We start from the raw sequence: 14,760 nt of genomic DNA on the forward strand, positions 1-14,760 counted from the left end.
AGCAACAGGAGAAAAGGTGGTCTTGAGTCATCTATCAAAACCCTTATAAATTCTCAGTCAGAGAACTGTGAATCAGGGTCCTAGTGAATGCAGTTTATTGATTTAGGATGATCGTCTGCATAGATGGATATCTCCTCCAGTTCATAAACAAATAGCAGCACATCCTTACTTTTACACAATTAGTTTATTCTTAGAAGGCTCAACTCTAGTATTTTTAAAACTAAGAGAGTGAAGCACAGGTAATTACTGAGCTAATTGACTGAAACTGCTTTAATGACATATATACATAACTTGGCTTATACAGCAGAGTTTATTATTTCCCAGTTAGTTCTGGAGGACTGAAGTCTGAGGTCACAGTATGGTATGTTTACTTCCTTCAGGAGCAAAGACTATGGGGAGATCTGTTCTATGCCAGTCTGCAGGCATCCATACCCATTGACACATTCACTGCTTTGACCCTTGCCTTCATCTTCATGTGACCCTTTCCCTGGATACATGTTGGTCTTTCTGTCTATTTTCTCTCTTTGTTAGGACACAATAATATTGGATTGAAGCTTACCCCAAAGACATCATTATAACTTGATTACCTCTATGAAGATCCTCTTTTGAAATAAGGTCACATTCCAAGATCCCTGGGGGTTAAGATTTCAATGTTGTATTGGGGTTGGGCACAGATAAACTGCAAATACTCTTAAGAAGATCATGTGGTCTAGTCCAAGTTTTAAGTCAAATGATTTCTAAGATGATGATGTGAACATGGGTCTACATCAACCCACCCTGACTCCTCCCACAGGCGTGGCAGAGAAGATCTGTTAGACAGTGCCATGATCCACTAGAGCATCCACTTTTGGGTTCATGGACTACTTTGTGGGCCAGTGCCATGAACAAACTTGTGTTGCTCCTTATAGCATATATCAGTAGGTGTTCCTTGTTTTTGTGGGGTTTTATTTTTTTTAACATGGGGATAGTACAACTGGCTCTTTGCCAGTGTTTGGTCATAACATTGCTTTGTGGCCACAGCTGCAGGGGTTCATGGATTGTTCTACTTTCCACCCAAACAAATTAGATTGTCTATAGCCTCTGGTGGTGGACCAGAGATGGTTTTATCCTTTCTAAGAAGGTTACACCTATGACCTTCCTTTGAAGCTTGAAAATATCTTAAAACTAATGGGTAATAGAATTTGATAGTCTTTTTTTCTCATGGAGGCCCTCATTATTAATGGTTTTGATGAAATCCACTGTAATATTTTTCCTAAATACTACTCATAGTCCTAAAATATGACTTAGTTAAGATCACAGTGACCATCAGCCCTCTGTCCTTGGATTGTACACTGTATGCAAAGGATTCGGAGCATCACATGCTCCGGGTCACTTCATCCTTACAGCAGACCCAGGAAGCAGGTGGTTTTTAGGTCAGTTCGCACAGGAGACTGAAAATTAAGAAACTTACCTATGTCACCCAGGTACCAAGGAAGGAGATCAAAATATGTCTGACTCTGGAACCTGGGCTCTCAGCTCATCTACTTCTATTTTTAGGGATGTTATTTGGCACCACAGTCTAGTAATGTGAGCATGCTAGAGCACAGCATTACTAAAGAAAGCCAAAATTCTTCACAGACGTAGTCTTATCATTTCGTAGTGTAGTCTTTCCAGATACGGCAGCGGCTTTGTATTTGTCTCACCACTGGAGACACTGAGGGGCTGACAGTGACAGGAGGCACCCCCTGACTATGCAGCCAGCTTTGAAAAGTCCATTTTAAACAAAAATTGTGTGGCTCTTTGTACGTCTTTTATTGCCTGTTGTATCTTAGAAAGGAAATTATGTTATTGGTTATTCTTTCTGTCAGCTTGACAAATTGTGAAACAGTTCCAAGAGAAAAATACTAATTTGTGGAAGCCATCTCTGACAGTAGTACGTAGTAAGGCTTTTAAATTGATAGTTGGAAATCATTTGGAAGAAATTCTATTTCTTCTAGTGACCGAATCCTTACCTCCATTTAGGACTCAAAATAATAATAATAATAATAAGGGGGGCAGAGAGGAAAGAGAAAGAAAAGAAGTAACAAATGCTGATATTTCAGTTACCTGTTTCAGGAGCATTGATTTTACTTGGAGTTGTTTTATGTCAAAACAAATTCTAGAGTCTTAACAGCAACCAAACCAGTTATTTTCCTTTCTTCCTCACTGGGCAGAGAGAAGGACATTGAAAAGTACTAAATGGAATTTGACCTCTGGATGGAATGGTTTTCTATGTAGATTTTTACAGTCTTCTGAGAGCCAAGGCTCAGTTTGGTATCCCACTGTTAGGTGTCCTGACAATAACCCCCATCATATTTAACCTAGAAGACCCATGGTGATATATACATATGTAAGCTAATACTAGTGAAATGTATGCCTCAGACTTGCTCATTAAGAGGAGGACTGGTGCTGTGGGACATTGGGGCTGGGTTGATAATACATAGAGTCTCCATATCCAAGACCCTCAGAAAGGAGCATAAGAAGACAACAGCAGATTTCCAAGCACATCTAGATAGGGAGGTTCTCTGCTGTCTCATTAGAGTAGTTGTAGCAGTAAAGCAGACCGGTAGACACAAATCTCTATGAGCTATTAGGAGTTCCTCCTCCTGTTACTAGTTACTAGTAACACTAATAGTTACTAGTCTGTGAGAACCCCATCCACCATCCCTCCATCTACTCATTCTTCCATCCAGCCTATGCAACTGATAGTTTTTAGGCTTTGCTATGTTCAAAGTGTTCATTGGTACTCAGATAACAAACATCCCTTATTAAGTCCTTAAGAACCCTGATAGTTCACCATGCAAAGATACCACGAGCTAGTAAGTAACAAAAACTAAAAGCAAAGACTGGAGTTATATAGCATGGTGATAAAACACTTGCCTAGGCCAGGCATGGTGGCGCACGCCTTTAATCCCAGCACTTGGGAGGCAGAGGCAGGCGGATTTCTGAGTTCAAGGCCAGCCTGGTCTACAAAGTGAGTTCCAGGACAGCCAAGGATACACAGAGAAACCCTGTCTCAAAAAACCAAAGAAAAAAGAAAAAAGAAAACAACAAACAAATACTTGCCTACGCTGTACAAGTCCCTAGGTTCAATCCCCAGCACTCCCCAAAAACATCAATCAAACAACAAAAAGTAAAGAGGTAGAGGTAGGTCAGAGGAGAAAAACGATAGAATAATACCATTTCTCTGAGACTTGGAAAATTGCCTCCTGATAAATGTTGGCAGGCTTTCACTAGTATAAGCTGTGTTAGCATCAATTTAAGTATGCTTAATTGGTTACATTTTACTTTAGCCAGACCTACTCAGAAAACAGAGGGCAAAAATTTTCTATTAAGAACCTTTATTTATTGAGCACTTACTATACGCCAGATGTTACATAAGCCCATGTTTTTCAATATTTAATATGCTAATTACGCAATTTTAACAGATGAGGAAAGCAAGGTGCAGAGAAAATGATCAACTTGACCCCCCCCCAGACATAACTCATTTAATAGTGAAAGTTTGAATCTTCAGTATCTCATTCTTAGTCTTCAACACCTTCCATTGGTGGATTAAGGTAGAGTTGAACATTCCTGCCCACACTAAGTAAGCCTCATGGCCAGGCACTGGGGACTCCACGGAGAACAATATGTTCTCCTGTTTATATCCCAGAGAGGTGTGCTATCTCACCTGGGCCTTGAACTTGTGTGTTAGAGCCTAACCGAATGGTTGTGTTTTCATAGGTGTAATACAGAGAGCGAGTGGTACCAGATCCACGAGAACATCATCAAGAAGCTGAATGCGCGCTATAATTTGACTGGCTCCAATGCAGGTGGGTGTGTTCGGCTGGGTGGCTCTCCCTACACTTCTTATATTCCCACCCTCCATTCATCCATGTTAGAAAACAATGGTCACCCCACTGTGTTTTTTGTTCTTGTTTGCCACGTAAAAACAGTAAGTATTTTTCAGCACTTCCCTAAATGGTGGTAGGCTTGCAAATATAATTCTCTCTATAAAAAAAAGGTTTTTCCACTCTCATTTGAAACAGCAGATGATCTGGATTTGTTCTGTGCTACCATATTTTGAGGCCTTCGGGGTTTTTACTGTAAGCCAAAAACTAAATTATAAACACTGTTTTCCAATGGTTAGTGGAAACCTGACATTAAAGTGCAGTAAAAACATGCATCATTCTATAGCTGTGGACAATAATGTAATTATATACTGGGTAACAAACATACAGTTCACACAAGGAAGCAAACTGCAGAGGAGAGTGATGCTGACCGCCGTGATGTATTCACAGAGAAGATATATGTGTGCTTATTCAGAGATTGCAATTATCATATGCTAGCACAAATTATATGAATAGCAATGTGTCATAGAATATATATCTTATAGTCAGTCCCTTTGAAGCCATTGTCCACTATACATTACATTTCCTCACAAGTTTCCTGGGTCTATTTTTAACATCATAGATCCTTATTTAATTCCTTGAAAAGGTTAGGGTTTTTGCTTATTTGTTCTTTATAATAATTCTAATTGTCTTACTGATATGTTGGATCTTTGAGAAACAACCCAACCTCTTCTACATTTTGCTTCTTCCAACTTTTCTCTGCAGATTTGTTAACATCTCTTTCTGATTACTCTTAATTTAATTATTGTTGTCCTTGTGGCTTCATCTGTTATTTCCATAAGGAGGGGCTGCACACTGGGGCAGTGCTCCACATATTTTGTGTCCTTTATCAACACACTGGCTAACCCGATCACATCGTCTTCCTGGATCCTTAAGTAAAACTCTACCCAAAAATGAGACATGAGCTACCTTAGTGTTGGGTCTTTCCTTTTCTATTGATAACCATTGTACTATAAACAAATGGACAAATAAACAAAACGACAGTAAGAACAAAAACCCAAACCACAGTTGCTACTACCTGTGTGGAGCATGAAAGCCTCCATTGTAACATGGTACCTCATATAAAGGCCATTCGCTGTGATGAGGGGCATCTCATTTTATTGTGTACCTGGGATATTTGAGTTCCTTGGCCGCTCAGCACATGCTGGTTGTACCTGTTTTCTGCTATAAAGCTCTGCTGACTCTCCTGTCCTTAGGACACCCACCCTCCCATGCAGCTCCTTCAAGTCTGAGTCCCACTCAACTCTTACACAGCCAACATCTGTTTGACGTGGACTCCTCTGACCAATACCTGATACCTTCTAGCTCTTTCAAACTGGAGACATGCTAGCTCCAGGCCTCACCACTGCACAGTACTTTCCCAGAGTAAAGGCTCAGAGTGGTCCTTTTAAAACAAAGACCTTCACACTTTCCAGCAAAGTACTTCCCTTCCTTCTTGGTGAGTCTTCATTCTTCTTACTTTGTTCTATGTTGCCTCCTTGAGGAGAAGAAATGACAAGCCCAGCTAGGCTTTTTCGGTCCAGTCAATTTCATTATTGAATAGGAAGCACTCTACTGACTTATATGAGGCCACAAGAGAGTAACCAGGAGGAGTCCTGTTAAGAAACCAATATTGATGATGTCACAGAAGCCAGAGATCTCAAACCAGACCAATGACTCATTAATTGGCAAGTAAAGATGTATTGACAGAAGGGTATACAGTATGACACACTGTGACACACTATAACAAGGGCAAAGAGCAGATATGAGGGGCTGGAGAGATAAGCTGTACTGGTATATGTGATTTTAAAAAAGTGAAAACAGAGTACCAGAAAGTGTTGAGTCAGGAAGAGAAATGGAGTCCGTTCTATAAAAGGGCTGCTTTCCCTTCTTGTCACCCCATTCTACTCCTTGGCCATTGGTACTGGGGGGGTGGGGAGGAGAGGAAGAGAAAGACCTTTAAACTTGCTCTTGAGACAATTCTCCCAGCCAGTTGTAGGCCTTTCTGCCCCACTGATGTGCTTCTCAGTCTCGGTGATGTCATCTTGTCTGTGTGATGGGTCAATGGGTTCATCTAGGTAAATGGCATTTCCCTCTAACCTAAGACTTTGTTGAAAGGAATATTAGCCACCTTACCTATTACACTTAGAAAATGGGAGAAAGTAGTGAGTTAAATGGCTAAAAAAAATTGAATTAATATAAATGTTATAATTAGATTAAGTAATTTGAAATTTTAATAGTTCTGTTAGATGAGAATTTCTAAATGAATTAATATAATGACCAAATATTTAAAAATATTTGAAATTCTAAAAATATTCATTAAAAATAAGCCAGATTTTAGCTTGCTGAACAAAAATGATTATTATAAATGTCACTTGTAGTAGATGGCAGTTGAAGTCCAGGGATGTGGAACTAGACTGAGCCCATGTTATGTATTTAGGCAAATTTGTAGGTAAGACTTAAGTCTATGAAAGTCACTGACAGGGCTGGTGAGAGAGCTCAGTGAGTAAAGGACTTGCTGCCAAGCCTGATGACCTAAGTTTGATTCTTAGTGCTCACATGGTAGAGGGAAAGATGCAACTCTTTCTGGAGGTCCTGGGACCTCCACATTCGGGCACATCTCTGCACGCGCGAGTGTGCACATGCACACACTAAACACACACATGTAAAAACTTACAGTATATTTCAGCATATAGTAACAGAAAATTTACAGTGTTTACCTATCATTTGTGTATTTATGTGTAGTTTGCACGCATATAAAAAAGAACTCATATTTGTTAATCAGATACATTTCTTGACTCTTTGTTTTTTGCCTTTGTGAGATGAGCATGCACAATTCTACCCTTCCAACTCCATTGTAACCCTGCGAGATTTCACAGGAGTTGTTACAGAAGGAGCCTGCCCTTTCTATCAGGGAGAGTGGCATGGCTCTATGCCAGCTGTAATAGTATTCCTTAGGTGATGTTGCAGAGACTTCTGTAGTGTTAGACTGCGGTTTTCTGTTGACAGTCGGATCTCTGCACACCAGTGTAGTCAGTTGATTCACCATCCTGCAAGTGATATAGTACCCGAGGACTTTTATGGGTGCCCCTGGCTGTTGAGTGCTGAATTATAAATTGCTTTCTCAGAACACTAAGATTAAATTAGTACTTTATGGCACCACCTATTGGCTAAAAAGATAGTGTGTTACTTTTTTGTTTATTTTTTGAAGTTCCTAATTATTAAACCATTCTATCTTTTTAATCCTTTTGAACTTTATTTCATAGTTAATTCTGTTCAATTACAAAGTAGTGAGTCATGCAATGACTTACTCATTTACCATAGGATGATATTTCATTTCATTCACTTTATATGTATTTCCCAAACGCAAGTATGTGGGCATGTGCACACGGTCGCATGATTCGATAGTCCTAGGTAGCTGAGATTCTTAATATTGGCCTCTTTGCTCCTGACTTGTGTGCATATGTGTACATATGTATGTCAGGGTAAACATACAGACGTATAGATCTATATAGTGAATCCTATATGCATATTTGCAACTCTTTGTTAACTACTTGAGAGCAAGCTGCTTACTCTATTTTTACACCCCCAGCTATGATATCCAGTGTATAATAGCAAAATCAGGAACTCAACATTGGTGTACTAAGATTTCTGACATATAGAACCTATTAAATGTTTGACAGTGTTCTCAATGTCCTCTGTAATACAAGAAAACCAAGGCTTTGTCGCATGTGGTGGCCATATCCTTTCAGTTTCTCTTTTCTTTTCAGTTTTCTTTTATATAGTTCAAAATGTGAGACTGAAGAGGCTGGGGAGATGGTTCACTGGTTAAGAGCACTCACTGCTGTCCCAGGTTCACTTCCTGGTACACTCATGGCAGCTCACCACTGCTGTAATCCAATTCCAAAGGATCTAGTGCCCTCTTCTGGCCTCAGTGGGCACCAGGAATGCATGTGGTACATATACATACATGCAAGCAAAACATCACTCATGCACATTAACACTTTTTAAATATAACATTAAATTGTACTCTAAGATACTTTAAAGAATATGTGTAGAATTGATTAAAAAAAAAAACCTCTGAGTTTAAGTTATAATCTAATGGAAGTAGTGATTAGAGTTTAGCATTATTATATACAGTAGTTGTTATTTCTCTAACTTTCTCATGGTCACTAAGATCTGCTTGCTATTTGTAAGGTACACAAAATGTTGAAGAGCTGAACAGTCATGTATACTACTGTAGTATTGGAAATGTAGCTGTTCTTCACCCATCCTAACTTCGTGACTGATCCTTTAGTAACTAAAGAAAGATTAGGAAAAGAAAGTATTTCAGACTTGCTTCATGTGTTCAGATGGGGAAACCCACATGAGAAGTGCTGAGAAAGTAGGCAAGCATAACGTTTTTACAGCAGGTTAATGAGGAATGAACAGCCAGAGAAAACCATGGCAGAGTTCCCAATCTCATGGCAGTAAGCTGTGTGTGTGTGTGTGTGTGTGTGTGTGTGTGTGTGTGTGTGTGTGTTACAAAATTTCCTTTATCAAGTTCTGCTTGGAAGAACTTCCCCTTCAAAGACATGTAGGCTCTCCTCAGACATGAAGGAACATAATTTTTGACCCATTTCATGGAAGAAAGCCTAGGAAGATTAGAATGACCTTCTTGTACCTTATGTCTTTCAAAACAGTCCACTGAAATTCAATCTTTTGGGGTAGCATATTCTGAGGTCATTACTGTGCAACACACACACACACACACACACATACATACATACATACATGAAATAGCTCTCAGCCAGTAGATTCTTATGTACTTGGCATTATGAAAAAATAAAAATAGGTAATGATATTTATAAGAATGAACACATACCCAAAACCACTAAACTAAAAGACATAAACCAAAACTTTGACATAAACCTGTGTGTGTGATGAAAACGTTGCTCTCCTGAATCAGAATCAAGAGTGGAATTTTAAAATGGAAAATAACAATTAGTCAAAAGACAACGTTAAGGTATTCTTATGGTGTCATCCTCCGGTTAGTATAGATCCTCCAGCTCTCGTCTTTAGCCAGTAAATTTATTTTGGTTAAGACTGTGAAAGCAAATAATTCCAGATGCCTCTATTGTGTCTTCATTTGACATGCATTAATTTATGTGTTGGGCCTGTCCTGTTTTCTCTATAAGTTGTAGCCATTGGCTAATCACTTCCTTGGAATAAAAACATCAAAGCATTTCCCCAATTGAAAACTAGGAGATCTTTGCACCACTAGCAGTTACAATCAGCAGAGGCCGCTTGTGCTTCTCAGTCCCGCATGTTAGGAGAGCATAGCAGGTAGGGCTAGCCTCTTTCCAGATCCCAGGAAACATGATGGTGATTAACTTTAATGGTCAACTTTACTGGATTTAGAACAAACCAAAAGGCAAACTGCTTGTGCAAGCTGAGGGGAATTTTCTTAATCTGATTATTTGACTCAGTGAGACCTGCCCTAATTGGTGCTTCCCCTTCAGCAGCACAGATAAAAGAAGGTAGAAGGGAGCTTTGCTTTTGCCTACTTGTGTTCACTCTTACTGGGACATTCATCTACCAGGCTGTTGCTCTGACATATCAGAACTGCTATGTTATACAGTTCTGACCATATCTGAGTAGTGTCAGTATTAATGACATAAATTTGTGGCTGTTCAAAATGACAATATTAAAGGATACCCAACATCTTATCACCTGGGTTGTTGGAAATATTTCAGTAGATTGGTCTCCGGTTACTTCAGAACAAACACCTAATAGGATCTAATCTAAAGCTTATGGATTGTTAGCTATCTATACCCCTGAAAATTCTCTCTTGCTCCGAGTAAGTTCCAAGGGATCCATCCTCTTCTGCTGGTCTGAGAGTACTGTACCCAGTAGAGTGGCAGCAGGATGTGGAGCCTGTGGAGTAGTGAAAGGAAGTTGGTCTCATTGGCTGGCATTAGTATTTCTATGAAAGAGGCCTCCAAAGAGCTCTTTTACTCTCCACCAGGTGCCAACGGAGTTGGCCTGGAATTAAGATCTTCATTTGAACTCAATCACAATAGTATAAAACTTACACACACTTCAAAAATATTCCCAGTAGAACAGGGGTCTCATAGAGACAGAGATCAGGAGCCAGCAGGATCCTTTCCTTTGGGGGCTTTGCACATGGTAGTAGTGTCAACTCCACAGAAAATTGCTTCTCCATTTTTCAGCTTTCTGTGTTCTCTTTTAAAGATAGGATGTTACTTTCTTATAACTAGCTTCTATAGCCATATTCTTTTAAATCACCATCTTTGTAATTTATCTGGTTTACTTTCTAACAGTTACAATTAAAAGGAAGGAAAGTCCAATGAAATACATAAGAAAGGCTACACAGGAAATTGTATAAATGAGCATATTTTCCCTAGAGTGGGATCTTCAGTTGTTTGAACTACCTAATATATATATTCTACTAAAGTTTTAATGTTACATTTTAAGATGTCCTATGCTCAATGACTAGTGACCATTTGATAAGTATCCATTTTATGAATGATAAAATAAAATTAGAAGCTATATTGCCAATTATAAACTATGTAGCAGAAGCTTGTTTCATGGTCTCCTAGTGTCAGATCAAACAGCAGGAAGTTGGACGTGTTTGTCAAACCCCTAAGGGAGTTTTATAGTTTACCCTGGCTTTGAGGGCAAGGCTCTTAAAGTGCTTTCCAAATCCTCATTAAACAAAACTCTTAAGTGCCTTTTCATTTTTTTTCTCTAACAATGTAAGAACCTTCCTTCTCTGTACTCCAGAATATGACCCTAGTATAATGCCTTAGAAGTGCAATAGTTTGGGAAGAATATGGGTTCCATGGATTTTTTGCACAAGTTACCAAAATTTAAAAGGGGTTGGGTATTCAATTTGAAAGAAAAGGAAATATAACCTAGAGAAAATCAGTAGTGCTTAAGGGATGCAAAGCCTGAGATTTGGGCATTGTTATGATAATTAATAGAAAGAGAAGGGAAAGTTGCCAGTGATTACTTTATGTGTTTACTTCCCTGCTCTGTGCTCAGGGCAACCTGCTGAGCTGGGGTCTCATCTTCTAAAACAATTTGTGATACTAAGTTTAATCCCTCATTATTTTTTACCAAATTATTAAAATTACACATGATGATTATTCTGCCAGTCCTTTTCTATGCCACTACCAGACCTTGGTTCCACTAGGAATATTTTAAAATAGGTATGAATTTTGTAATATCATGGCTGAGTTCAGATGGAGAGCCTAATTCCAGCCTCACTATTGGACTTATTTATTTTTAAACAAAAAGGCAAATGAAACAGTTTGGAGCCTTTTCTTAGCATATTCATATCTTTAAATGCTGACTTTTATGAAAAAGAGGAACCATTAGAGTTTAGTGATCATAATTTATGAAACTTCTCTTTAAGAAAATAAAAGAAATGAGGATTATTATAGATAGTCCAACTATATTCTTCCTTTCCTATCCCAGTAATTCAGTTTGCGGATTCATTTGTAACTATTTCTGGGTTGTAATATGCCCTTTAACTCGTGTGTGAAAATCTTGTTACATGATTAGCACATCTATTCTTAGCTCAGGTATTTGTAGCGTCTTTATTTATAGAACATACATTTTAACATCTTGTAATCTTCTTCCAAACTTTTGTAGAAACTCAGAATAGAAAATAAAAACCAGTAAGTAGTACAGCTGGGCATGCTGGCACACTCCTTCAATCCCAGCAGTCGAGGCAGAGGCAGAGGCAGAGGCAGAGGCAGAGGCAGAGGCAGAGGCAGAGGCAGAGGCAGAGGCAGAGGCAGAGGCAGAGGCAGAGAGGCAGACAGAGGCATCTCTGTGAATTTGAGGCTAGCCAGAACTACATGATGAGACATTGTTTGAAAAGAGAGGGGTCGGGAGTGCACACGGTGGGGGGGGGGGGAGGGAGTGGTGGTGGTGGTGGTGGACAATATTAGGCTTTAAGTAGCTTATATGTCTTAGGTTAACATTTTCATCAATATTGTGATTTTGTTTACACTTTAATTGGCTTTATTAATGAAATTTTGGGTGAAGGGGTAGGCTTTTTTGTTTTTTTGTTTTTAACAAAGCATGGTTAAGGGTTTTTTTCCCTTAAAAACTACATCATTAGAATATTTTTGGATTGGTTGTTCGATTTGTTGATTTACAATTCCAATTCAGTCTCCCACTGAAGACGTTCTATTACATTTTCTTGATGGACTACTGTGTTACTAGAAAAAAAATAAATGTCAAGAATTTTTAAATAATTGGTATTTTTCTTTTTAAAATCTTGGTATAGTCAACTGTGTCACCCATTCTTCTGCTACAAGCATGGACAAGTGGTCAAGGACAGCAGTGGGGACAGTGACCACATTTACCTGGTGTATTCAAGGCCCTGGTTTTAATCCAGTATGGGGTTAGGGCAGACGGTGTAAATGTGGTAAGAAATGGAGAAACAAAGTTTGAAGAAAGAGAAATAATGCTACTATATGTAAATATGAGGCTCAAATCTAAACAAATAAAATTTGAATTATTGATCTGAGAGAATGGGGTCGTTGAGAAGGAGAAGAGAGTACTTAAGGTTTACCAACCCAAAAATATGTGATGAGGCTTAGGACCAAATAAATAGTACCAAGAAATGATTCCTCAGGTACTGGGCCTTAGAGAGCTGTTCTCACCGGGCGTGGGGACAGAGGGGCAGAGGGGCAGAGGGAGGCAGATTTCTGAGTTCAAGGCCAGCCTGGTCTACAGAGTGAGTTCCAGGACAGCCAGGGCTACACAGAGAAACCATGTCTCAAAAAACCAAAAAAAAAAAAAAAAAAAAAAAAAAAAAGCTGTTCTCTGGCTTTAAGAGGTAAAATGGGTAGAATGGTTCTTTTATGCCCTTCTTTTATGCCCTTAGTCTGGATTATGTAATAGTTGAGAAAAATTCATACTTATAAAATTTAAACTTGGTGTGTAAAGATAAAACTTATCCTAGCTAAGTAGCCTAAAAATGTAAATATGTAGCCAGTGTACATTTAAATGAGTGGGATTCCTGTGCTGGAAAAACACTCACCCAAGACGAGTTATGATATCACTAAAGAGTCAGCAGCCGCTCAGAGGAAGCAGGTACAGCCAATGAAGATCACATCCTAGGAGTCTAGAAAAGAATCGGACAAGAAAAGGCTAAGCTAGAATTCAGGACAGTCTGATGTGTAATAGCAAGATTTTAAAACTAATGCATAAAAAATGCTGATTGAGTTTGTATTCTGCTGACATTACTCTACACACTGGCATAACTCATTTAAAAATAAAACAAATAAAAATTGTGTCATCTTGGTACTTAAATTCTATATGGTCCTGGATAAAGTGAAAATTCTTCTTTAATGCTTAGTAAGGGGGTTTGCACAGTTGAAATAAATGAATCAATTCGCTGAAAATAAACTCAATTCCAACAGAATTCTGAACAAAGGGAAAATGACATGGAAAAATCTGGATAAACACTTAGAAGATATAGAGAAGTGAATGGAAAGGCCAGTATGGGTCTAACATGGCTTACGGAGGTGGTACGGGTAAAGAAAAAGTGGCAATATTTGAATGTTAAGGACTGAAGAAATGGAAGCACTCAGATGAAAGAAGAGAAATCATAAAGCAAGAAGATGCAATTCAAGTTGTATCTCAGTAAGTTGCGAAACCACAGAACACTAAAGCCCAAGCTAAAATCCAGGAGGAAAATGCTGCTTACCTCTCTGCCCTCCAGTGTAGCATCAGCAATTGTAAAGGTCAGAACATCATAGGAAGTCGCAGAATTGCTTTAGGGAAAGGGCCCCCTTTGCATTCTACATCTTGCTACATTATACCTTCCAAGTGAGAATGATTCCAATTTCAAGTAAATAGTTCTAATTTCAAATAGAGTCATAGAAACCCTAACATCCACATTCATGAAAAGAAATAGGAGTAACCATAAGGAAAAGGAAGACTGAGACCAGGAGCAAAGAAAGACACATGAGAAGAGTGTGCAGGGAGGATGGGAACATGGCCTTACATACACCTAAGCATCAACAAACAGCACGAGTCAAAAGATGTCCTCTTTAGAGATAGGATGTCTTTCCCCCCTCCACCATTGCAGGAAGAGGCATGCACAATTTGTCAAATACAGACTTTAAGTCAATCGTTTGTGTTAATTGTGTTTAAAAGTAGAAATGGAATATAGTATTTCCAGAATAATAGGACAATAGGTAAAATATGAAAACCCAACTCAGAGTCTTTAAAGTCATGGTTTTGCAGTTTTACTTTGTTACATTCACAGTTGTGTGCTATTTGGTTCATTAGAAATGAAGGGGGAAAAAAAAAGAAAAATCTAAGTCATTGAAAACCTGTAAGGCAGGAGGATGCCTGGATGGGCTTGCCAGCGGAGCAAGTTTGTCTCTGGTTCCCTGTTCTGGTTTATATCTGGATAATCGCACCCAAAGCCCTGTGTGATTAGGGACCTTTCCACCTTCATATCTCTGTTTGTCCCACTTACATCTTGTTCCCACCTTCTAGGTTAGAGCTATAATGTTGATAGATAGCTTTGTCTTGGAACCCTCCACACAGGACTGGTCATGTACTCAGTAAACCCTGGGCTCTGTATACTGATAAAAAGCCAGGCCTAGTAAATGTTTTCCTCCTGCCTTATTTATTGTATTACTTCCTAAAGTTTTATTCTACTTTAATTGGTTTCTGTTTGTTATATTTTATTCTTCCCTCCCCATCCTCTGCCTCTCTGACCCAAGACAGGGTCTTGTGTACCCAAGACTAGCTTTGAACTTGCTTCTGTAGCTGAACAACCTTGGGTCCTCATCCTGCCTCCAACCTCCTGAGTGCTTGGATTGTGGGTATGGACCAC

The 14,760-nt window shown here is 38.9% G+C and overlaps 1 protein-coding gene across 9 annotated transcripts in view; it reads left to right on the forward strand.

Moving 5' to 3' along the window:
- Dock4 (dedicator of cytokinesis 4) overlaps positions 1-14,760 on the forward strand; it is a 400,918-nt gene that overhangs the window by 227,004 nt on the left and 159,154 nt on the right. For all 9 annotated transcript variants that reach the window (XM_006515085.3, XM_006515089.3, XM_006515090.3 and 6 more), the window contains exon 12: positions 3,742-3,830. In XM_006515085.3, coding sequence (XP_006515148.1) covers positions 3,742-3,830 — 89 coding nt within the window. The remainder of the gene's footprint in view (positions 1-3,741; positions 3,831-14,760) is intronic.

The sequence above is a fragment of the Mus musculus genome, chromosome 12 (assembly GCF_000001635.26).
Source record: "Mus musculus strain C57BL/6J chromosome 12, GRCm38.p6 C57BL/6J".
In the NCBI taxonomy this organism is placed as follows: Eukaryota; Metazoa; Chordata; class Mammalia; order Rodentia; family Muridae; genus Mus; species Mus musculus.